The following is a 22,020-nucleotide window of genomic DNA, read 5'->3' on the forward strand; positions in this document are numbered from 1 at the left end:
ATAAGCAATTTCTTACATTTGTTTTCTTTATCTATGTAGCCCATATGTAGTCCATATAAATGGCATATTTTGTTGTGGTATTAGGTTTAGACAGTTTTCGTGTTAGACCATTTTTCACGCCTATCTCAAGAGAGACTATTAAATACTCCTTCCATTTCAAAATATAGGATGTTTTAACTAAAACACGCAGATTAAGAAGATATTAGTTTTAACAAGTTCAACAAATCAGAAATAATACTACATAATATAAAATACTAAACTAATCTAAAAATTGAATAGAAACTTGAAAACATCATATATTCTGAAACAAAAATCTCAAAACAAAGGGAGAGTATCTCATATTGTTGATGGAATATACTCTTAGGTAATATATAAATGATGTAACAAAACTTCTCCCTCTAATACCATATTAAGAATGTGATCCAACTAATTCTCTATATGAATTATCCAAATTCGAACAAATCTGAACCGAACCTGATCTAAAATTTGAACTCCCAGACCTAAATGTACTCATGAAATAAATTGATTTCATCAACAAATACTAGTGTAGTTTTTTTTTTTTTTTTTTTGATCAAAACTAGTGTAGTTTCTAAAGTCCTAATTTTATCTAATACTATATTAAGAATGTGGCCTAACTAATTCTCTATCCGAACCATCCAAATGCGAAAACGTTTGAACCTAATCCGATCCAAAATCCTAACGCCCAGACCTAATGTACTCTTGAAATAAAATGACTTCATCAGCAAATAGTGAAGTTTCTAAAATCCTAGTGCTATCTAGAATGTTCTGATGATTCGGATCGGGTAAGGGCTGCGTGACCCGACAAAAAAATAAAATAAAATGAATGCACACAACAAAATCGGATTATAGTCATAGAGAAGAAAAAAGAAAAGAGGGTCGAATAATAAAACAGTGTCTCCTTCGTCTCTAGCGGTGAGTTGCTCTCGAGTGTGTGATTCTCTCTGCTGCGACTCCTTCCGGATCATACATTCTACCGGAGCTTTGAGCTTTCCCGTCAAATTCCTTCTCGAGGGTTGTCACCGATTCAACGATTCTCACAGTTACAATCCTAAAGTTTCCGTCTTTATTCATTTGTGCCGTTTCATATACCCGTCATCAAGGTTTTGCATTTTCTTCTCTGTAAAGTGTATTCTCTCCTTCTCAATCGATTTTCGAAACTAATAATCTTGCTTAATGGAAGTTTCGTCGTAATGCTTTGCTTCTTCTAGGTTAATGTTTCTATGGAATGTTGATCGAAAAAGCTTTGACCTTTTTTGTCTTTTTGGGTTGAAACATCACAGGGTATAGCTTAGAGAATGGAGGACTCCAATGAAAAAGTGAAAAGTTCGAGTAGAAAGAGGTTTAGAAAACCTAAAAGTTTGGAATTTGATTGTTGGGGTTCGAAAAATCTCATTGAGTTTCTTCAGTCACTTGGTAGAGATACCACAAACAAGATACCTGAGAATGAAGTTACAACGATTGTGATGAGCTATATCCGGGAGAGAAACCGTGAAACTCCTTCTAAGAAGAAGAGAAAGACCGTAGCTTGCGATGACAAGTTGCGTTCGCTTTTTGGGACTACGAAGATCAATATAGTCAAAGTCCCTGATTTGGTAGAGAAGCATTATGCAGAGAATCAGGAGGACGAGTCATTCTTTGATTTTCTATACACTCCAGAGGATGATAAACAAGAAAAACAGAGATTGTCTCCATCAGATAAGGTGGCTAAACGGGCGAAGCAGGTTGTGCAAAAGCCTAAAGGCACTTTTGCTGCAATAGTGAGCGATAATGTGAAGCTTTTGTATTTGAGAAAGAGTTTACTTCAGGAACTAGCAAAGACTCCTGAAACTTTTGAGAGTAAAGTTGTGGGGACTTTTGTGAGGATCAAGAAACCCTGTCAGCTTGTTTACGTGACAGGTAATTTTCATCTCAACCCTGGTACCTGTACATAGCCTAGTTGGACAAGTCAAACATCAACATACTGTAGTTTCACTCCAACAACTCAAAAGTTCTGTAACTTCTTAGATTTGCCTGAGATTGAGTCCTATTCATTTGTGACTTACTTTTAACTTTTTTATCACTAATCTCATCTCTTAGATTGTCAGGTTCATCATATATATTTGGTCTGTTGTAGGAGGTTAAGTTCTCTCTCGTTTTTTGATTTCCTGTTAAGTAGGTGTGATGGAGGGAAATCCGATTGATGGTAATCTTCTTCAGGTTACAAATTATTCCTATTATCTAGAAGATGTTTTTGTCTCTTCCCTATCAGATGATGATTTTTCTCAGGTAAATTCTCAGAACTATGCCTGTTCTACTTTTGTCCTTCTTATCATTGACAATGTTAGGCAGAAAGTTAGTCGAAATAGTGTGAGTGTTTGTGTGTTTCAGACCATAAGTCCTCAGGTAGCCCTGTGTATTGACTAGTGGCTGTATATGGACTGATCTAATTTTGTAGTTATGTGAAGACGTACTATCTTATGCAATCTATCTTGTTTAAATAATGGCTAGTCAGATTTTACTTGACAGATAGTGCTTCCTATTTATGATTTTATAATAGCTTTACTTTAACTTTTGCAGGAGGAATGTGAAGAACTTCATCAGAGAATAAAAAATGGCTTTGCTAAGAGACTTACAGTTGTAAGTTTCTTTTTCTATTTAGTAGCTAATGGTACCTTATTTTGCAGCCTTGTTGTCTTTAGAGCTCTCTCTAGTAAATATTTGTATTGGTCGACATTTAACTCTTGCATTGCTCCTCATTTTGTTTATTATATTGCTTCTGTTTTATATTAAGTTCTATAATCAAAATCCACTTTAACCATGGACAGGCGGATGTGGAAGAAAAGGCTCGAAGTTTGCATGAAGATGTGACAAAACATGTATGTTGCTAATTTACTCTCTATTTGACATGATATTAAATATTTTCCCCATTCATTACCGCGTCTCTTATTTATCTCACAATTGAAAGTGACAATCAAGATAGCTCAGAAGATGATCAATCAATTCTCGGTTGTTATGTCAAATTGTATTTCCATAACTAACTCTCAACTTTTGGTGGGTGTCTTTTAGTGGCTTGCAAGAGAGCTTGTATTGTTACAAAGGCTTATTAATCAGGCTAATGAAAAGGGATGGCGAAGAGAATATCCTTTTCATAATCATAATCATTTTTATATACTTATAATTGAAGAATTACTATTGGGGAAGTGAGAGCGAGACTCTTTCTATATATTTTCCTTGACTTCTTAGCTATACGCTGTCCCAGTATCTGGACAAAAGAGAGCTTCTTGAGAATCCGGAAGAACAGTCGAGGCTATTGTGTGAAGTTCCTGAAGTTGTTGCAGAAGAAGTTGAACCTGAGAAAGTAGATGATGATAGGAATATTGAAAATGACCTCATTGTACCAAATCCTGAGGCTTCCCCCGAGGTTCATCAAAGTGACGGAAAACAACAACTGAGTGATTCACCAGCTTCTAGTGTCAAGAAAACTCTAGAAAATTTGGAGCTTCTTAAGAATTCGGAAGAACAGTTGAGGTTGTTCCATGAAGTTCCTGAAGTTGTTGTCGAAGAACTTGATCCTGAGTATGTAATTGATGATGAGAAGATAGAAAATGACTTCAGCGTACCATACCCTGATGCCTTCATTGAGGCTGATCAAAGTGACGAAGAAAAACAACTAAGTGATTCACCAGATTCTACTATCCAGAAAACTTTAGAAGGTTCGAAGCTCGGTAATGGAGAAGACCAACCAACATGCACTGCCTCTGCAGGTGCGTCCATCCTTTGTAACTTCAATTCATCGAGAAGACTTAAATTGGCTGGATTAATGATCATGCTCGTCCTTGCCTTTGTCCAAACGTGTTCAGATTGAACTACTTAACAAGATGAATGTGTCTTTACACTAATTAGATTAATTGAACATCATCTGGTTTTTATTCTTGTATTGTTCTGTTGGCTGGATTGAACCATTTCCTCCCGACTTGTTTGTTCTTAATAGTTAACTAGATGGTATCCAAGGAGTTACAGGGATCTGTATTTTTGTTTGTGTGAATTCTAGGTAACAAAGATCTCCATGAAGATGTATTCGAGCCCCCAGCATATGACATCACACAGAACAAGGACTGTATCACTGAAGTCACTCATCAACAGTCAAGTATTCCTGTGATTGATCTCTCTAACCAACCTCAAGCTCAATCAAACCCCATAGAGATTATCGAATTAAGCGATGATGATGATGAGGATGATGACAAAGACAGTCGAGCTTACCAGAACTATGATCCAAAGAAGGTGATGTGGTTCTATGAATTCCCCAAAGGAAAAACACATGGACCATTTTCTCTCACAGCACTCAAAAGGTGGAACGAGGAAGAGTACTTTATTGACGTTCCAGATTTCAAAGAATGGAGGAAAGGAGAGAGTGCAGTGTTACTGACCAAACTCCTGCCGTACATCAAAACCTAATTAAAGAACTTGTGAAAGCTCAGAATCCTCTCAGTTTAGAAAGTGTGCAGTTTCTTAACTGACAAAACTTGTTTATTTAATCTAAATACAGTTGTTTCAGAACTTCGTGTACATGATGCACAGATTCTGACTTTTGTTATAAAAACTAGTCTCCCCTTAAAATTGTTAGATTCCTTAAATTATTTGAAAATCATAATGCTTGTTGCAAATAGTATTAGTTTTAGTAGGTAACAAATAAATAAATAGTGCAATGTATATATATAAAACCCAGAGGTCAGCACAACACTTTACTTACCAGTCCCAGAATTAAAAAACTGATAGAGAGAGAGAGATAATAAAAGGGAGAGAGATTGCTTGAAGAAGACGACGACGAAGACAAAGGAGGAAACTTTCTTCTCATTTCAATTAAAAAAACCAATTTTTATTTACTGGGCTTTTCGTGTTGTCGTGTGATTGCGCAATTGGTTCCTTATCATTTGCTCTCGCAATCATTATCATTTCTTCTAAAATCAACACGCTCAATTTTTCAATTTCATTCTCAGAAATTTCCTACCTTTTTGGGGTTAGTTCCTGTTTCATCCGTGAGATTCGATTGCTTTAAACGCCGCTCAGATGAGATCATGAGAATTAGAAAGAACAAAAGAGCGGAAATTAGACTTCTTTGGGATTCGATTGGGATTTAGTCAGCTTCCGAGTGAGCAGCTGATGATGGAGAATGGCCATGAGGAGAGATTGACCGAGAAATTTTCTGGTTTGGGACTTGAAGATGATTCTTCTCGCTCGCTTGAGAATGAGTTTAAGAACGACAACTTGTTTCAGGTTATCAAAGCTGTTGAAGCAGCAGAAACCACCATCAAGGAGCAGGTCTGGTTCTCTCTTTTGTGTCTTTTTTTTCTGATATTGTTTCAATTTGTGGGGATGTACTTGCTCAAATCCGTCCATTTCGAAACTTATGTATTGGGAAAGAGAAATAGCTGTGGATTCTGGCTAATGCCTAAGGGATAAATAAGTATCTTGAGTGTAGGATTCGTCGTCTCTTGGTCTCTTTAGCATTTGCCACCGCAAGACGATGGTTTTTGTTTGTCATTGAAGTAATTTGGCAATCTAAGATTGTGTTTTTTTTTTTTTTTTTTTACTCTAAGCAGGTGGAGGAGAATAGCCGTTTAAAAGCTGAACTTGAGAGAAGTGCTCTGGAGCTGGCTAAATATGTAAGTAATTTATCTAGTTAAATGGAAAAGAGAGTATCTCTTCGGTCTATGTGATGACTTGCAGTCAGATATCTGTATTTTCGCAATTAGTGAGGATCCTTGTTTAGTTGTAATAATGCTTACCTTTTTAATCATTGGTGAATTTGTGATTTACATAGTAATCTTGTTTTTTGTTCTCCATCTAGAAATCAGATGATTCCTTTCCCCAAACATCTAATCTTGGAGATCACTCAAATACTGCCCTTGTGTCCCCTCTAGTTGACCAACCAGTTGACTGGAAGCAGAGTGTGATTAAGACTTCGGATACTGATTCATCAGGCATGCTGGTTGTTCACCCACATGTGAATGGTAATGGCGAAGAAGCTAATCTGAGTAATCGTTTTGAAAAGCTCTCTGAGGGAAATTTCGTTAATGGCATTGTCAGAGAAGCTATAAATGGTGCTGGTCCCTCTCAACTTGATTCTTCATTATCTCCTATGAGGTACTGAAACTAAAACTACCACTCTGCCGGGTGCTAAATTTACTTGTAAATCTTATGGTATAGACGAATTTCCACTGTCTAAAAGTGTATAATTCTCGAGATCTGATATCTGCTAGAATGCGGTTAGAAGGAGAGCATACAGTAGACATCAACTCGTCTGCTCATGGATCTGTGCCAGGTGATGGAGTAAATAATTCAGGCAATGCATGGAAGCAGGTCTCCATCAATCTAACTACGTCTTGGTTTCCTTGGTGTAAATAAAAAAGTTTTAACTTAACTATGTACTTATTCAGGACCTCATTCACAAGGTCCAGGAGCAGGAACAAGAAATTTCGCAGTTGAGTAAATATCTTACTGACTGTTCCGTTAAGGTGAGTCCTGTTCGACAAGGGAGATTTCGAGTCATTATTGGGAATTTATGTTACTTACTTTTGTGGTTCCTTGGGATTTATTTGTGATTGAGTCAGGTTTCATTTGTTGCTTATGGTTTTCTCTAGTTTTTTGCCCTTTATAAGTGAACAGAACAAGAAATGAAAATCATCTGTGGTTTGGATCAATAAAAGTTTGTCATAAACAAAGTAGGATATTCATGGGAAAAGATAGATTTGCTGCTACTTAGAGAGACCTGCAAGTATCCTACTCCGTTTCATAGGAGAAGCGGCAAACTCATATTGATCCAAACCAAAGATTATTTCTTAAGTGATTTTTATGTTCTCTTCGAAAGGGCACAAAAGAAGAGCAAAACCCTAAGCAATCAGCTCAACCACAAATAAAACCCAGACAACCATAAGAGTAAAAGGACATAATAAAACCTGTAGCCTTTTATGCTTGCTGTTGGTTCATCCCTTGCATTCTTTGTTAATTTTATGCTAAATCAGCTTACAAACATTTTATGTATTTTTTAGGAAGCCCAAATTCGCAATGAAAAATATGTTCTGGAAAAGCGAATTGCCTACATGCGTCTGGTTGGCCTTTCCTTTTTCTTTTTTTATTTACTTATCTGTTTTCATCTTGTATTTAATTTAATTGTTTGGAAGCTTAAAGATTCTTGCTGCTGTAACCAGGCATTTGATCAACAGCAACAAGATCTTGTTGATGCTTCATCAAAAGCTCTCTCTTATAGACAAGAGATAATTGAGGAAAATATACGCTTAACATATGCCTTACAGGTACTATCGTCTTGTGTATGTGGAATTACGGCAATAGTTGTCTTCTGGCATACGCCTAAATTCCTCATTTCTTTTTTCTTTGGTAACCATAAGTTATCCTCAGTTTCCATCAACTTGTTACCAAATGTTCATGGTTCAGTTTTTCAGACTAGGATTTGTCTCTCCCACCTCACTCTCATCATAATTTTTGATAACAACGTAGTGCAATTGGTATACACTTCTACGCAAAATCTGGTTAATTTTCAACCGAAGCCAATATGCCTTTTTCGAATCTTTCCAGGCTACACAGCAAGAGAGATCTGCATTTGTATCATACTTGTTACCTCTTTTATCGGAGTATTCTCTGCAACCACAGGTTTCTGATGCTCAGGCTATTGTTAGCAATGTGAAGGTCAGATCCGAAATCTAAAGTGCTGTCTCTTGCTATCTTTTATCCTTTGTTATAACTTGTGTTGGAATCTTACCTTTCTTGCTTTGTCATTCAGTTGTAATTTTTTACTTGCATACGGTAGCCTACTAGTTTGAGAGATTTTGTTGCATTGTATTAGACTTGACTTCAATAGTGGGGTACATCATCTTCCCTGGAAATGTTTCAAATTCACATCCCTTGAAATTCAGGAACTACAATATAATGTAAAGAATATTGCCTCTCAGCGGCATATTTTAAAACTGTGCATCGTTTTTAGTTTCCTATGCAAGTGACCATGACTTAAAGTCTCTTTCAGTTAATTTATGGAGTATCCTATATCGATGATTAACGGAGCTCGATTGACATAACTTTGAGCTTCATGGATAAGGAAGCACAAGCACTTGTTATCTTGTCTGTGAAACCTAGAATTTATGTGGATTCATGGAAACCATAAATCATAGAACTTGGATAGGAAGTTAATTGACTGATTATATATTATACCCTGCTTCGTTTTATAGCTATTGTCTTTTTTATTCAGGTTCTGTTTAAGCATCTACAAGAAAAGCTTCTTCTTACTGAGGTATGTTATCCGGGTATGGGCTTATCTGGTGTTAAATGTCAGTGTCTGCTTCATTTTTGACGGCAGTTTATTCCTGGCATTGAATCCGCTGTATTGCTTACTGACCTACGATAGATGCTTGTGTCTGATCTTTTCTTGTATTAGAGAAAGTTGAAGGAGTCAGAATATCAATTAGCACCTTGGCAGTCAGATGTGAACTACTCAAATAATTCCCCTTTGGCTCCACTACGCTCAGCTGGTGTAGCGTTAACCCACTCTGTACGTTCTTATTCTTTAGTGTTATATCATAAGCTTGAGTGAATTAAATCTTAAATTACTTCTTGTGTTTCCACCAGACAAAGGATTCCTTGTATTCCCATGATCACACAGCCGTAGACTGGAATTTGGAGCGCCAGCATCAAGATGAGCCAAGTAGCTCAGCTGTGAGGAATTACCACTTTGATGAGTCTAGTACGTTTTCACCTCTTGTTAACAGGTGAGTTTATCCCTGCAAAGATTACTATTCCAAACTATATGCAAACTAAGTGCACCCACTCTATATTTTATGAAGTCTACACATGTAGTTGCTAGAGCATTGTATACATCTATTGCAGTGGGGATCTTTCACATATAAAGTCACCCAAGGAGTTATCAGCAAAACATTTAGCTTCTTTCTCGTTTTGAGGGTTGGTCTTTCTCTTTCTTAGGGTTGGGTACCGCGAGGTGACCACATTTCACGTTAGGTAGGAACAAGTCTGTGACATCTTGCCTCTTTGTTTATCATTGACTCTTGACTCTTAAAGTTTTCTTACATGTTATTAAATTTAATTTGGCTGTGACTCTTGACTCTGACTGGTTTCTCTTGACTGGTAAAACACGCTAACACGTTATTTGATTTAGTTGGCTATGACTCTTGACAACGATTATTGGTTCTTGACTTGTACAACATGCTGACAAGTTATATGATTTAATTTAGCATAGACTCTTGAGGCTTGAGTCTTTCCTGCTGACTCAGAAAATTCCTAGTTCTAAGCCTATAGTTGGTATCCCTCTTCTGCACTTTGAGTGTTCATCGGCTTTTTCCTATGCTTACATTTTCTAACTTCGTGTTCGCTCTAGGCGATATGATGATTTCAGCTTTCAAAAGTATCAGATTAGTCATAGGCCTAATAAGGTTCTGTTCTTCTTTATGTGTCTTATTTATTGATCTCTCATAAGGTGGCATATCATTTAACTTGGTCCTTTTATTTTCTGTTTTTACCTTTATAAGTATTGTTAAATTACAACTTGGTCGTGCTCTCCTGGTTCTATGCACTTTAGTTATTGGTGGATAATTTTCTGCAATGTTGATCATAGTTTGATGGCCCTTCATGTGTACCAGTCAGTCGGCAGCATTTGAGATGCATGTGCAACCAGGTACGAGTATGGAAGAATCTCCTGGTCTGAAGCAAGCAGATGAAATTCCACCTAAGCATGTCCAATTTCGTGAGCCTATCAGCAAGACAGTGGTGGACGATGCCCATAATTCAGCATATGTGTCTGCGTTTGATGATCCAAGCTCCTCAAATTCTCCTCTTTTGTCCCCCGTTCTTGAAGAACCTTCTTCCTCCTTTTCTGAGGGTAATGATTAATAATACTATTCTCATTATGTTATTTCACTTGTCTCAATATTTGAACCACTGTTGACAGCTGGGGATGATGACCCGCTACCAGCTATAGAGGATCTCCAAATTTCAGGAGAACCTTATCCTGGACATGAGCTTCAAGCTTGTGGTTACTCCATTAATGGAACAACAAGTTGTAATTTTGAGGTGCGTATTAGACAGAAAACAGAATCGCTTTCTTATTTATGTTGAATTGCATCTAATCTATCTTCTTCTCTTCTTTAATTTGCAGTGGGTATGTCATCTAGAAGATGGATCTGTGAATTATATTGATGGTACATTCCCCTCCTGCTTACCATATCTTTATCCTCGAAGTTGTTCGTTCTCTTTTGTTTCTCATATGGATATAAGAATTTAGTCGTTAACGAATTTCTAATGCAGGAGCAAAGCAACCAAATTACCTTGTTACTGCCGATGATGTTGATTTATATCTTGCTATTGAAGTTCAGCCTTTGGATGACAGGAACCGAAAGGTTAATACGATTGAATGAATGAGTGTTTCTTTCCTGTGGATAGCGAAGATTAGGATTGTGGTATACTGGAATCTTCTTTATCTGGATTTTAGTTTCCTCAGTATTTTGTTTTGTGGGATGAATTTAATGCTAAAATACTGTTGGGGGAAAGATTTTTCCGTTGGACTGAAAGTAAATATATGATTTAAGACTTATGTTAGTTAGATGTGCTTACACTGTTGTTTACTGCTGACTTTTTTTTAAAAGTTTTTTTCATGTGGTTTGCAATATTCATTTGCTACTTTCTGATTTCAGGGGGAGCTTGTGAAGGTTTTTGCCAATGATAATTGCAAGATCACTTGCCGTAAGTTTATCCATTTACTTTGAGAATTATCCGCTTGAGTTCCTATAAAAGCAGGCTACTTGTCAGTTTACATCTTGATATTAAGATGTTAAGTCTTTTATGCTCGCTGAGCTGTTTCTGGTTGGTTGTGTAAGATATAGTGGTTCGCTTAAATCTGAAGCATTCTTCGAGAACTTAATAATATTTAGTAACAGTAATCCTCTTTTCATTTTCACAGTTCCAGAGATGCAGAGCAATATAGAGAAGACACTTCATACTGGCCATGCTTCATACAATGTTTTCCTTGCGGTATAACATTTGCCTTTTCAACTCACATATTTTGGCTATTATTCTCTGGCTTTTCTTGGATTATTTACATATGGCTTTGAACAGACTGGTTTCCTGGATATACGGGAAGCAGCTACGTTATCTATCAAGAGAGAAGGTTACAGCATCAAGTGTAATAACGATCTTATAGTTGCAGAAAAGTTCTCAGCTTCTACTGCTGTAAGACTTATGCCTTATTTGCTCCTGTCTTTTTGAGCGGTTTAATATGAATGGGGAAGGTTTCGAACTTTGAACTAATATTAGAATCCTTCTTGTGATACCTCTCTAGGTAACAATTCCGTTCGGGCAACCTGCAGAATTTGTTATCATTGGTTCTGATGGTAGTGAGTATTCCTTACGAACAGATAATGGATCGACAGACCTTATCGGGTAAGTAAAATTTCGCTTTCTTTCAAAGATGGACATAGACCATAAGAATGCTTCGAGTTTGAGGAGCGGCTCCTCAGGAGCCTGACAAAATTTAATTAGGTTATGAGTACTTAGTGTGTTTAAACGCCCATTTGTATCAATCAGCATATGCATCTCAGCTTGGTCAATTGGTTAGTGAGCTTGTCAGAAACTTGATCCGGATCAATCAGCATATGCTTGGTCCTATGATCCTTTACTAAATCTATGTATCTCAGTAGGATTAGACACTTAAAGAGTAGGTGATATATATCACACTTGTTTGCTATATGTATGTTGAATACTACACTATAACCTTTTAATCTTCTGTTATGTTTTTGGCAGCTCAAGAGATGAAATAGTACTCACCCTGAGATTATTTATCAAGAGGGTAATGTATTTTCAAAAGCATTGTATTCATTTTATCACTTTCTTTACAATCTCTAGAAGACAAAAATTGCAGCTTTCATAAAATCAGAGATAATAAATGTAGATACAATAATACAAAGACTTCAAGCTTCGTTTATAGAGAAGCAATTGCTGACTCGGGTCTGCTTATATTCGTTGCAGGCTCTGCTGAGGAAGAAGGGAAAAAAGAGAGTATTTTTGTTTAACAAGTGATGAGATTGTATATAACAATTTTTTTTGGCTCTCTGGCTCTTTTGTTAGCTGCAAATCAATTAGTTAGTTATAAGGCCTTTGTGACACAATTTATTCATGAGGAAAATGAATATTTGTTTATATAAAATAATCCCACTTAAGTTACATTTTGATCTCACAACAAATGTCACTGCTATGCAGTCGCATTACATTTTAAACAATTGGCCACATGGAGTATGTTACAAGGAAACTCGATTGCAAGCAAACTCGATTGCTTATGTCATTTTTAATATGGTTATTTTTTTTAAGCTATTAATAGAAACAATATATTGCTTCATACTCTTCCACTTTAAAATTATTATTGTGTTTTTTTTAATAATGTGTTGTTGTTTAGGCTACTCTTCCACCTTCATAGATGTTACTTTTCATTTTACTTTTTATTCAACCACAAATGAAAATGTTTAACTCATTTCATATATATTATATTTACTCAATCATATAAAGAAAAATTAGGATAAACTAAAAAAATCGTTAGGCTGAACTACAAAAATAAAATTAAATCAACTAAAATTATGAAGCAAGTCAATGACAAAAAGAAAACCAATATTTTATTTGAAAAAATATATCAATATTACAACATGATAAAAATAACTGCTTAACAAATTGGGAAAAATGCTAAAAAAAACCCGAAGTTATTTTTATTTGGACGTTTAATACCCAATAGTTTTGGATTGGAATAAAAATACACCAAATAATAAAAACGTGTCATTTAAAATCCAAAATAATAATCGTTGTTATTTTCATACCCACGATTTTTCAACAAAATCAAAATTCCCATTTTACCCTGGTTATGTAATTAATTATTATTTTTTAATATTATTTTTTTTGGTTTTCTATAAACCATATTAAACCGGTAGTAAATCCCGGTTATCTATTTATTTTTGTCTTTCTTCCTCCTCTCTCAAAATTTCGATATCTAAGGGGAAAAAGAACAGAGATCTGCGTAATCATTTAAGCTTTTCTTGGATAATTCCTCAGAGAAATCTCGATCATCAAACCGTAAGAAGCATTCATCACTGTAGACTCGACCAGCCGAACCGGAACATTTTCTCTCGAGCTCCACTCTGCTTTCGTTGAAGCAACGGCGACAATGGGAAACATAAAGATCTTCGCGGCACTGTAGAAAGACATAGATGGGTGGAGATACATCTTTGGAGGAAGAAAGGACCCAAAGCTTGTCGTCGGAAATGAGATCATTGACGGAAGACATAGCTCTGAGGAGATCAACGTGGCGGCGACTAGGGTTTACAAGCTGTTGACCTAATAAAGGTTGACAATTGAGGAGAGATTTCGAAGAAGAAGAAGAGCCCACCGTCGGTAATAGTACAAGTAATGAAACCCATGCGAGGAATTGAGCGATCGACGCACAAATTTGCATTAGTAACCGACCGGCGCGTGATCATGAATCGTGAAGAACTATTCCCATATGCAAATCTAATGTTTCTGATAGAGTTCAGATTCTTGGTGAGAGAAATAACACTCCATAAAGGGTCATTAATAGCGGCGCCGTGAATCTCAAGCTGGGTAGCGAAACCACCGTCGACCACCGCACAACCACCGCATTGCTAAGAAGATTACAAAGCTTAATTTTTGTTTGCATTTTCTCTTATTGTTAAAATTGAAACTTGAGATATTGGGTTCAAATGATTACTAGTGTAAAGGCAGATCTCTGTTTTTTCTCCTTAGATATCAAAATTTTGAGAGAGAGGAGGAAGAAAGACAAAAATAAATAGATAACCGGGATTTACTATCGGTTTAATATGGTTTACAGAAAACCAAAAAAACTAATATTAAAAAATAATAATTAATTAGATAACCGGGGTAAAATAGGAATTTTGATTTTGTTGAAAAATCGTGGGTATGAAAATAACAATGATTATTATTTTGGATTTTAAATGACACGTTTTTATTATTTGATGTATTTTTATTCCAATCCAAAACCATTGGGTATTAAACGTCCAAATAAAAATAACTTCGGGTTTTTTTTGGCATTTTTCCCTTAACAAATTTATTATGCATTGAGAAAATTTAACAGTTTCAATAAATATAAGGACAAAAAATTTAATTTTTTTTCTTCTAAAAATGATAAACTAAATGAAAGTTCTTTTAAAGAAATTAAGAATCAGATTCTACTAAACACATAGCTAATTGAAAGTTCTTTTAACAACTTTGATCTTCCCATGGTGTTTCCTCCTCTGATGCAGACACAAACCCCACCACTTGTCCACTTTGATCAGTTTGCCGAGTGGAATCAGACTCTGTCGTCTTTTGCAGATCCAATGATGATCTCTTCTTACAACTGAATTAGGTCTTTGACTAGGTCAACAATTTATTAATTTCTATTATGTATATGATTATGAATATTAGATTATGAGTTTAACTCTGTTAGCAGTCTCTTCTTGTGGCCGATTTAGATAGATTTAGGGTTTGTTAGATTTATTTGCCAAGTAAGAATGTATTTTTTCTCTCAAGTTGCTAACATAGTTTTTGGCTTATTCTACTTTTTTTCTTTTCTTTTCTGAGTCGTAAATTTGAGTTTGATCAAACTAACTGCATATTAAGGGTTTTTATGCAATAGACATTGAATGTTAAATGTCCATAATTGATGCAGACAAGTAAACTAATTGAGTAAATTGAACCTTGTTTTTGTGGATGATCTATTTTATCATATAAAGAAAAATTAGGATGAACTAAGAAAAAGGTTAGGCTGAACTAAAAGAAAAAAAATTAAATCAACTAAAATTATGAAGCAAGTCAATGACAAAAAGAAAACCAATATTTTATTCAATATTACAAACATGATAAAAATAACTGCTTAAGAAATTTATTATGCACAGTTTCAATAAATATAAGGACAAAAATTTTAATTTTGTTTTAAATGATAAACTAATTGAAAGTTCTCTTAAAGAAATTAAGAATCAGATTCAACTAAACACAGATCCAGTGATGCAGAGCAATATAGAGAAGACCTTTTATACTGGTCATGCTTCATACAATGTTTCCCTTGCGGTATAAGTAACATTTGCCATTTCAACTCAAATATATTTTTGGCTATGTAGTATTCTCTGGTTTTAATCCTTCACATGCATGTGGCTTTGAACAGAATGGTTACCTGGATATATGGTAAGCAGCTACGTTATCTATTGAGAGAGAAGGTTACAGCATCCAGTGTAGTAGTAATGGTCTCACAATTGCGGAAAAGTTCTCAGCTTCTACTACAGTAAGACTTATGCCTTATATGCTTCTGTCCTTTTTTTTTGACATAAAAGAGTTCATAGATAGCTTTGCATGTTGAAAGAGTTAAAGTTTATTCTAAAGAAAATTTCTACATGCATGTGAAGGATTAGCATTACCGGGTAAGTAGAAGTTAAGTTTCTTTCAAAGACCGTAAGAATGATTTGAGTTTGATGAGCCTGACAAAAGTTAATTAGGATCTAATACTAAGTACTTAGTGATTGTGAGATTGATTATATAGATACACTACTGATATATATAAATACTACAACGGTTAGTTTGACTTTAGAATAATGGAAATCGAATCCAATCCAGATTGCATTGTGACAACAAAACGCGTATATCATTATATCATTTAATGAAGAGAAATATGGAAATCGAATTTTCTACATAAATAAATAACCCTCTGAAGTTGTGTGTTTACCCTAATTCTCAAATTCTATATAATATAACCCAGAACCGTGTTGTCTTTTACCCTAGTAATTCTCAAAGATCGTCCTTCTTTATTTTCTCTCTGCCAAGCAACTAAAGCTTCTTCTTTTCTATTTTTTTCTCTCTGTAAACAAAGCTTCTTCTTCTGCAATGTCGACCAAGGACAAAACAAGGAGATCATTGTTGTCGGTGAGAAACCGAAAAAGTTTCAAGAAACAACCTAAGACAACAAATTTTGCTTTGAGAGAAAAGACCATGTATAAGAAAGCATCCGAGCTTTCGATCCTTTGTGATGTCGATGTCTGTGTTATATACTACAACCGTGACGGAGAACTCGTCGGGACATGGCCGGAAGATCAATCCAAGGTTCGAGACATGGCAGAGAGATACAGCAAACTCAACGATAGCGAGAGACGCAAGAAAAGCACAAACCTTTCTCAGTTTCTGAATAAGAAGACCGGCCTCAAAGACAAGAAGACATCTTTAGATATCAATGACAAGAGATTCTCTGAGAAACTTTTGGAGATGGAGGCTTCGTTAGAGAGTAATATACGGGTGTTACAAGATCAGCATCTTCGGGTGTTACAGAACCAGACAGAACAACCCGATCAGAACCCTCTGGTGTCTTCCGCTGGCTTCTTCACAACATTGATGAGCGGTGGTGCGTCAAAAACAGAGCAATACCTATCGACGCCTTCATCGACTCAACAACATCAGAGAAAAGTTTCATTCTTTCTCTATAACCATGACAATGGTAGCTTCTGTCAACTCCCTGACTCCTCTGTTTCTACCTTTGACCCATCGACGAAGTTACATTATGAGTTTTAACTCTTTTAGCAAAAAGTCTCGATTTAGTTATATTTAGGGTTTTGTTAGAAGTCGACAATTTTTGTTTGTTATCATCCTTTGAATTGTATGTTTTGCCAAGTATGAATGTACTATTTTTCTCTCAAGTTTCTAACATAGTCTTCTACTCTTTTTTTTTTTCTGAGTCTGAGTCTTAAATTTGAGTTTGATCAAATTACTATATTAAGGGTTTTTATGCAATAGATCACATTGAATGTTAAACGTCTATAACTGATGCAGACAAGTAAACTAAATTGAGTAAATTGAACCTTGTTTCTGTGAATGATCTATTTTATCACTTTCGTTACAATCTCTACAAAACAAAAATCAGAGAGACAGTGACTGATTTGGTGCAGGCTCTGGCTTTTTTCAGCTGCAAAACAGTTAAGAGATAAGGACTTGTGAAACAATTCGTTCATATGAATAATAGTCAATCTTTGTTTATATAAAATGATAATCCCACTTAAGTTTACATTTGATCTCACTACAAATATGCATTACATTCTATTTTCGTGACCTGTTCGAGTACACTAAACCCTTGGCCACATGGACTATGTTACAAAGAAGAATGATAAGTCTTAGGAGATATGATACAACAAGAATGAAGTAACACAAGTATATTCCTAAAACCGAAATCAATCATACATTCATCTGTGTCGGAATTTAGGCCACACTGTGATAACTCCTGGTCTTGTCTCATCAAACCTGTACCTGTAAAGCAACATTCCATTCTTCAGTTGTTAGAAATATCGAATTGGAAGAGATAAAAAAGAGAGTTTGTTTCACCTGTTATCTTCAAAGAATGTCTTCACAGCCTGAGGAAGGGAAGCATGTCCCCGGCTGTGTTTACCAATACCTAATTAAAGGACATAGAACATTACTATCACAGATCTATGTGTGAAGCTTCTATTATATCTAAACAAGGGAAACATCAGTTCACTTGATGCTACATAAACAAAATTTGACATACCTGTTACAACCTGCAATGAGTTTCTTTGTTGCCTAGAAGAAGTTTTTTGACTGTCGCGGCCTTCCACATTTAATCTACCAACAGGCTCTTGTGATGCAGATCGCAGGACTGCATTCTTTGGCCTACCTCTATTTGGTGATACCGAACGGTTCACTGTGAATTGACCTTCTATCTCTTGCAAACGTTCTTGTAACGCTTGAACAGCTTCTGTTGCGTGGAGTCCATGCAGGTCCAACTTCCATATGTCGTTGTCCTTATTTGTTGTACCTATTATTTTTTTGGCTGCCTCAGCATTTAGCCTCTCAGCTGTTAACCAATCCTCTCTTGCTTTTTCTGAGTGCTGCTTGGCAGATGCATGATCATACCTCTGAAAAGCATTTTGGGCAGCTCTTGAATGGTTTGAGGCTGATCTGTTTAAAAGAAAAGAAGGGGAAATTTCTCAATAGCTGATGATAATTACATATTCAGCTCTGAAAATAAGACAGGGTTGATATGAGAAACCGACTAGTTGTCGCTTGAAATTTATGCATATAGTTTGGAATTTAAGCTCAAAATATGAACTCTGGATTCGGTCGACACAATTAATATAAACAGACTATGGAGTATGGACACAATAAACAACTCAATATAAAAAGGATACACGCCTTTGTGTACCTCATCATTTTGAGTGCATCCTTTCGATGATTCAAGTAGAGATCATCTTCTTCCCATTCAGGCTCTATAGGAAGGAACTGAAGCCGCTGAATGATACTATCTAGTTCAGAAATATCTTCAGAAAACCGTTGACTGTCAGATGCATTCACCGATAACGACCTTCCATCACTCTCTTGCAGATCATACTTGCCAGCATCTTCAAAAGTGGACCTAACAGTCATCTTCACCGAACCTGTAACACTTATTCCAAGTGTTCTACATCCAGAACTTTTGTTATTGATTGAAGCTGGCACCTCAGCTTCCTTATTGTTACCAGCAGGAACCATCCCTTCCAAAAATTCTAAAGCCATGTCAAAATTATCTTCAGTGGATAACAATACATCCCTTATCAAGCTCTCATCTGCCCAGCTGTTCATTTCCTTTAACTTCATCAAGGCTGAATCATGACTGTTTACCGGCAGAATCAAACTGCCAGGTTTGCTTCTAACTCCTCCAACGCTTTCTTGGTTTCCGCAATCCTTATTCTCTGTCAATGCCGGAAATCTCGAAGAAGGTAAGAGCACAGAGGAAAAAGACTTTTCAGAAGGTTCATGATTTCTTCTGTACTTTCCTCTAACATCTAGAAGAGATGTATTAACACTAGTCGAAACAGGCGGGAATGGATCATCCTCGACTTCGATTTCTAGACCTTGCTTCTGTCTCTGCTTGAGATCAAACGCAGTCCAACCAGATGATTTACCTTTCATCCATGACATCTTTGTATCAAACTAGCTCTCAGCGTTTGATCATATCTCATTCCCCATCACAGTAACAATATTATACTTCAAAGTTTCAGCCTTTTGAGGTACATAAGGGTGACTCAGGAACTGCAGAAACAAACCAAAACGCAAAACAATTTCTCAATGAACAATACAACTAGTCTACATTTAAATTAAACCTAGACAAGACAAACCCTACACAGTTCTGTAATTCAACAGAAGACAAAAGCACTGGTCCGGGAAAGAAAAAAATCAAAATCCCCCAAAATTTGGAAAAGGACATGACTTTTTAGAAGCTAAAGCGGCCGAAGAGGGTGGACTAACCGACTAACCTAAGGCCAATGATTGGAGCAGTTGAGGTTTGAATATGGTCGGAGGGTATTAGACGAGCCGGTGATAAAGATTGACGGAGAAGGGAAGCGATAAATTTTGCCGGCGGATGGAGGAGAGAGAGAGACGACGCTGCAGATTTGCATTTAATTGCGAAATTTGACCTTTCTCGAGTTTTTTTTTGAAATTTTGACCTCTTTTTCCTTGTCGTCAACATTGTTGACATTTAAACTTAGCCCTAGTGGGCCTTTACGGCCCATATTAGTCCGAACTTAAATCAGAACGAAGTCTTTTATTTTATACTAGCGTTACATAAGCCACGATAATTACAAACCCGACCTAAAAAATCAGTGCACTGTAAAATTGTCCTTCCACGTTCTTACAAACGTTCTTGTATTTGTATACAAATTATTTTTACCATTCAACAAGAATAGTTACATTACATATTGTTGGTGTTGGGTTTCGTCGATCAGAAGCCCACCCGATAGGTCCACTAAGACGCAAGCGCGAACAGGACAAATGGGCCTGACAAAGGCCCATGAAGAGGAACCCGAGCCAAAGGACGGAGTCAACCTGGAGGAAAAGTTGGGATTGACGAGTCGAGATCGAGGGCAAGATTACAGGAGGACGTTTAGGAGAAATCTGGCGGAGAATGAAGTTTAAATATCGGATTAATGTAAAGGATTCGGGGGCATGTAATTTTTCTAGCAACTCAATACACGAAATCAATATAAAAGGTCCAATTCGCAGTTCTTCATTGTTCTTGTCGATTTGCACCGAAAGTCTGTCCAGATCCTGTTTCTTAATTTTTCTTTCTCAATTGTTGTTTCTGACTCCAACACATATGTAAAATTATATCAAACGAGAATATTAATACAAAATCTGTTTATATTAAAAAAAAAAAAAAAGAAGGGAAAAACAAAGTTAAGTGAATAAAAGAAAAAAAAAAACTGAAAATAGAATCATGAACAAACAAAAACAATTGATTAACTCACAAACGTGGAATTATAATAATGATATTAGAGAATGTAACCATAATATTTTTGTCATATTGGACACGTACGTGGCTATAGCATTTTTATCCGTATTCAGTCAGGCCGACTTTTAAATTTAGAAAGTAATTGTCAGTATCTCCAAGAAAGGAACAGTGCACCTAATAAGTCTGCTCTCACACCACTACTAAAACACACACGGATAAATATCATCTTGTCGACAAGAGACGGACGGTCCAATGAGTACTTAAACAAAGAATTACATTTTCACTTAAACAAATCATTTAATGTCCTCGCATAACGCACTTCAACGAAGGTTTCAACTTTCAATAAGGTGTGAAAAGAAGGTGTGAAAAGACACGAGCTACGTTTTCAACTTTCAATAATATCGATTTCAAACCTAATTGTTTAAATTGGTTGAAAAATGTAATGTTTGATCATTGATGTAATACTAAAAGTTTTCATTTCAAACATGAATTATGTAGGAAACGTACACGTCAAGCGCAAAGAAAAAAAGGGTTTCCTTCCGTTTGGGTTTAGTGTTGTTTACATTAACCATTTACAAAAGAAATCTTGTTTTAAAATGTTTAAATTTGTAAGTTACTATTTTTAACAAGCTAAGCACACAATAAATATAAACGGAAAATACACAAACTCAAGCAAACAATCAAGAAATGAGAACGGTGATGAATATATATACATTTTACAAAATGGAAATATGTCTCGATGTAAATGTTATATACTAGTATATAAAAAAGAGCAAGTTGCATCATTTAATTTGTGTCAAATAAATAAATGATTTAAATTTGAATTATTTTTTTATGAATGATACAAAAAAATAAAATTTAACATCAATACAAATAACTGATGCCATCAGTAATCTGATTTACATCAATTCAGAATAATTGATATAAATTTATATTAATTTGCATCACTTTAAAATATTGATACAAAATATAATTTTACATCACTTAAACAATTGATATAATTTATAAATTATACTAACATTACTTAAAATAATTGATACAAATTTACATCAATAAAAAGTGATGTTAATTATATGAATTCACATCAATTATAAAAACTGATATAGCTATTTACTTGTTTATATCGATTAAACGAACTGATGTTATTTACTCTAGATTTGTATCAGTTAAGAAATTTGACGCTAATAAAACCAACATGCATAATAATTAACAAATAAAACTTGTAATTTAAATTGATGCAGTTTAAAACAAAAAAAGGAATATATCTCTTGAATATTGTAAAACTTGACACAAAATATTTGCATCATCAAATCATAAATCACTTTTATAAATGATGTAAAACTTATTTGCATCAATTATACATGATGCAAATATATAAAATAACTGATGTAATACAACCTTTTTTTTGTAGTGACTCAACACCCTAAATAGTTCAACGGATCGAAACAATTTACTACTTTGATTACAAAACTCAACAAGAGTCTTTTACAATACACTTAGCATCGACATTAACGAAGAGCCGTACTGGGAGTTAACTTCTCTGCTAGAAAAATGCATTAAATTGTGGCACTCTTCACCAAACTAACCTCAACAACTTATCTTTTCTTTAAGTGAGGGCATGGACTCACCTACCGGTGTTCTCGAATCTCATCACCGTACAAAACAATCAATTCCATTGTTTCTAA

General features: G+C 35.4%; 3 protein-coding genes and 1 pseudogene across 9 annotated transcripts; 3 read left to right on the forward strand and 1 right to left on the reverse strand.

The window, feature by feature from the left end:
* Positions 1-768: 768 nt before the first annotated feature.
* Positions 769-4,617, forward strand: LOC104770710 (uncharacterized protein At5g08430). The gene is made up of 8 exons (XM_010495167.2): positions 769-1,121; positions 1,302-1,917; positions 2,177-2,286; positions 2,578-2,637; positions 2,826-2,876; positions 3,067-3,137; positions 3,250-3,764; positions 4,052-4,617. Exons 2-8 carry the CDS (start codon positions 1,317-1,319, stop codon positions 4,453-4,455), a joined length of 1,812 nt encoding a protein of 603 aa, XP_010493469.1. The 5' UTR covers positions 769-1,121; positions 1,302-1,316; the 3' UTR covers positions 4,456-4,617.
* A 103-nt stretch (positions 4,618-4,720) lies between these two features.
* Positions 4,721-12,220, forward strand: LOC104770711 (uncharacterized). Of its 6 annotated transcripts, none has more exons than XM_010495169.2 (21): positions 4,721-5,319; positions 5,601-5,663; positions 5,849-6,144; positions 6,261-6,360; positions 6,438-6,515; positions 7,050-7,109; positions 7,209-7,313; positions 7,594-7,704; positions 8,261-8,302; positions 8,447-8,560; positions 8,638-8,777; positions 9,663-9,901; positions 9,971-10,092; positions 10,178-10,220; positions 10,327-10,418; positions 10,713-10,761; positions 10,979-11,049; positions 11,134-11,247; positions 11,357-11,457; positions 11,818-11,863; positions 12,043-12,220. In XM_010495169.2, exons 1-21 carry the CDS (start codon positions 5,161-5,163, stop codon positions 12,091-12,093), a joined length of 2,196 nt encoding a protein of 731 aa, XP_010493471.2. In that variant the 5' UTR covers positions 4,721-5,160; the 3' UTR covers positions 12,094-12,220. The 6 variants fall into 6 exon arrangements, 1 of the variants encoding a protein (XP_010493471.2); XR_015592852.1 differs by having other exon boundaries at positions 4,728-5,319; positions 9,638-9,901; XR_015592850.1 differs by having other exon boundaries at positions 4,732-5,319; positions 10,409-10,478.
* A 3,639-nt stretch (positions 12,221-15,859) lies between these two features.
* LOC104772493 (agamous-like MADS-box protein AGL53 pseudogene) lies at positions 15,860-16,776 on the forward strand (annotated as a pseudogene).
* Positions 16,777-17,064: 288 nt separating this feature from the next.
* On the reverse strand, positions 17,065-19,590 carry LOC104770712 (uncharacterized). Of its 2 annotated transcripts, none has more exons than XM_010495170.3 (5): positions 19,359-19,590; positions 18,269-19,134; positions 17,615-18,024; positions 17,431-17,500; positions 17,065-17,355 (listed from the first exon to the last, which is right to left on the reverse strand). In XM_010495170.3, exons 2-5 carry the CDS (start codon positions 19,021-19,023, stop codon positions 17,292-17,294), a joined length of 1,299 nt encoding a protein of 432 aa, XP_010493472.2. In that variant the 5' UTR covers positions 19,024-19,134; positions 19,359-19,590; the 3' UTR covers positions 17,065-17,291. The 2 variants fall into 2 exon arrangements, with proteins under 2 accessions (XP_010493472.2, XP_010493473.2); XM_010495171.3 differs by having other exon boundaries at positions 19,351-19,557.
* Positions 19,591-22,020: the final 2,430 nt, after the last annotated feature.

This window comes from Camelina sativa, chromosome 20, assembly GCF_030686135.1.
Source record: "Camelina sativa cultivar CO46 ecotype springtype chromosome 20, ASM3068613v1".
NCBI lineage: Eukaryota > Viridiplantae > Streptophyta > Magnoliopsida > Brassicales > Brassicaceae > Camelina > Camelina sativa.

Bases quoted from the DNA above. Each gene is read 5' to 3' on its own strand.
- LOC104770711 (XM_010495169.2), top strand. From the start codon at position 5,161: ATGATGGAGAATGGCCATGAGGAGAGATTGACCGAGAAATTTTCTGGT. The intron at 8,561-8,637 runs GTACGTTCTTAT...TGTTTCCACCAG, and splicing joins GTGTAGCGTTAACCCACTCT to ACAAAGGATTCCTTGTATTC. The intron at 9,902-9,970 runs GTAATGATTAAT...CACTGTTGACAG, and splicing joins TTCTTCCTCCTTTTCTGAGG to CTGGGGATGATGACCCGCTA.
- LOC104770710 (XM_010495167.2), top strand. From the start codon at position 1,317: ATGGAGGACTCCAATGAAAAAGTGAAAAGTTCGAGTAGAAAGAGGTTT. The intron at 1,918-2,176 runs GTAATTTTCATC...CCTGTTAAGTAG, and splicing joins TCAGCTTGTTTACGTGACAG to GTGTGATGGAGGGAAATCCG. The intron at 3,765-4,051 runs GTGCGTCCATCC...TGTGAATTCTAG, and splicing joins AACATGCACTGCCTCTGCAG to GTAACAAAGATCTCCATGAA.
- LOC104770712 (XM_010495170.3), bottom strand. From the start codon at position 19,023: ATGTCATGGATGAAAGGTAAATCATCTGGTTGGACTGCGTTTGATCTC. The intron at 18,025-18,268 runs GTACACAAAGGC...TCTTTTAAACAG, and splicing joins GATGCACTCAAAATGATGAG to ATCAGCCTCAAACCATTCAA. The intron at 17,501-17,614 runs GTATGTCAAATT...TCCTTTAATTAG, and splicing joins CTCATTGCAGGTTGTAACAG to GTATTGGTAAACACAGCCGG.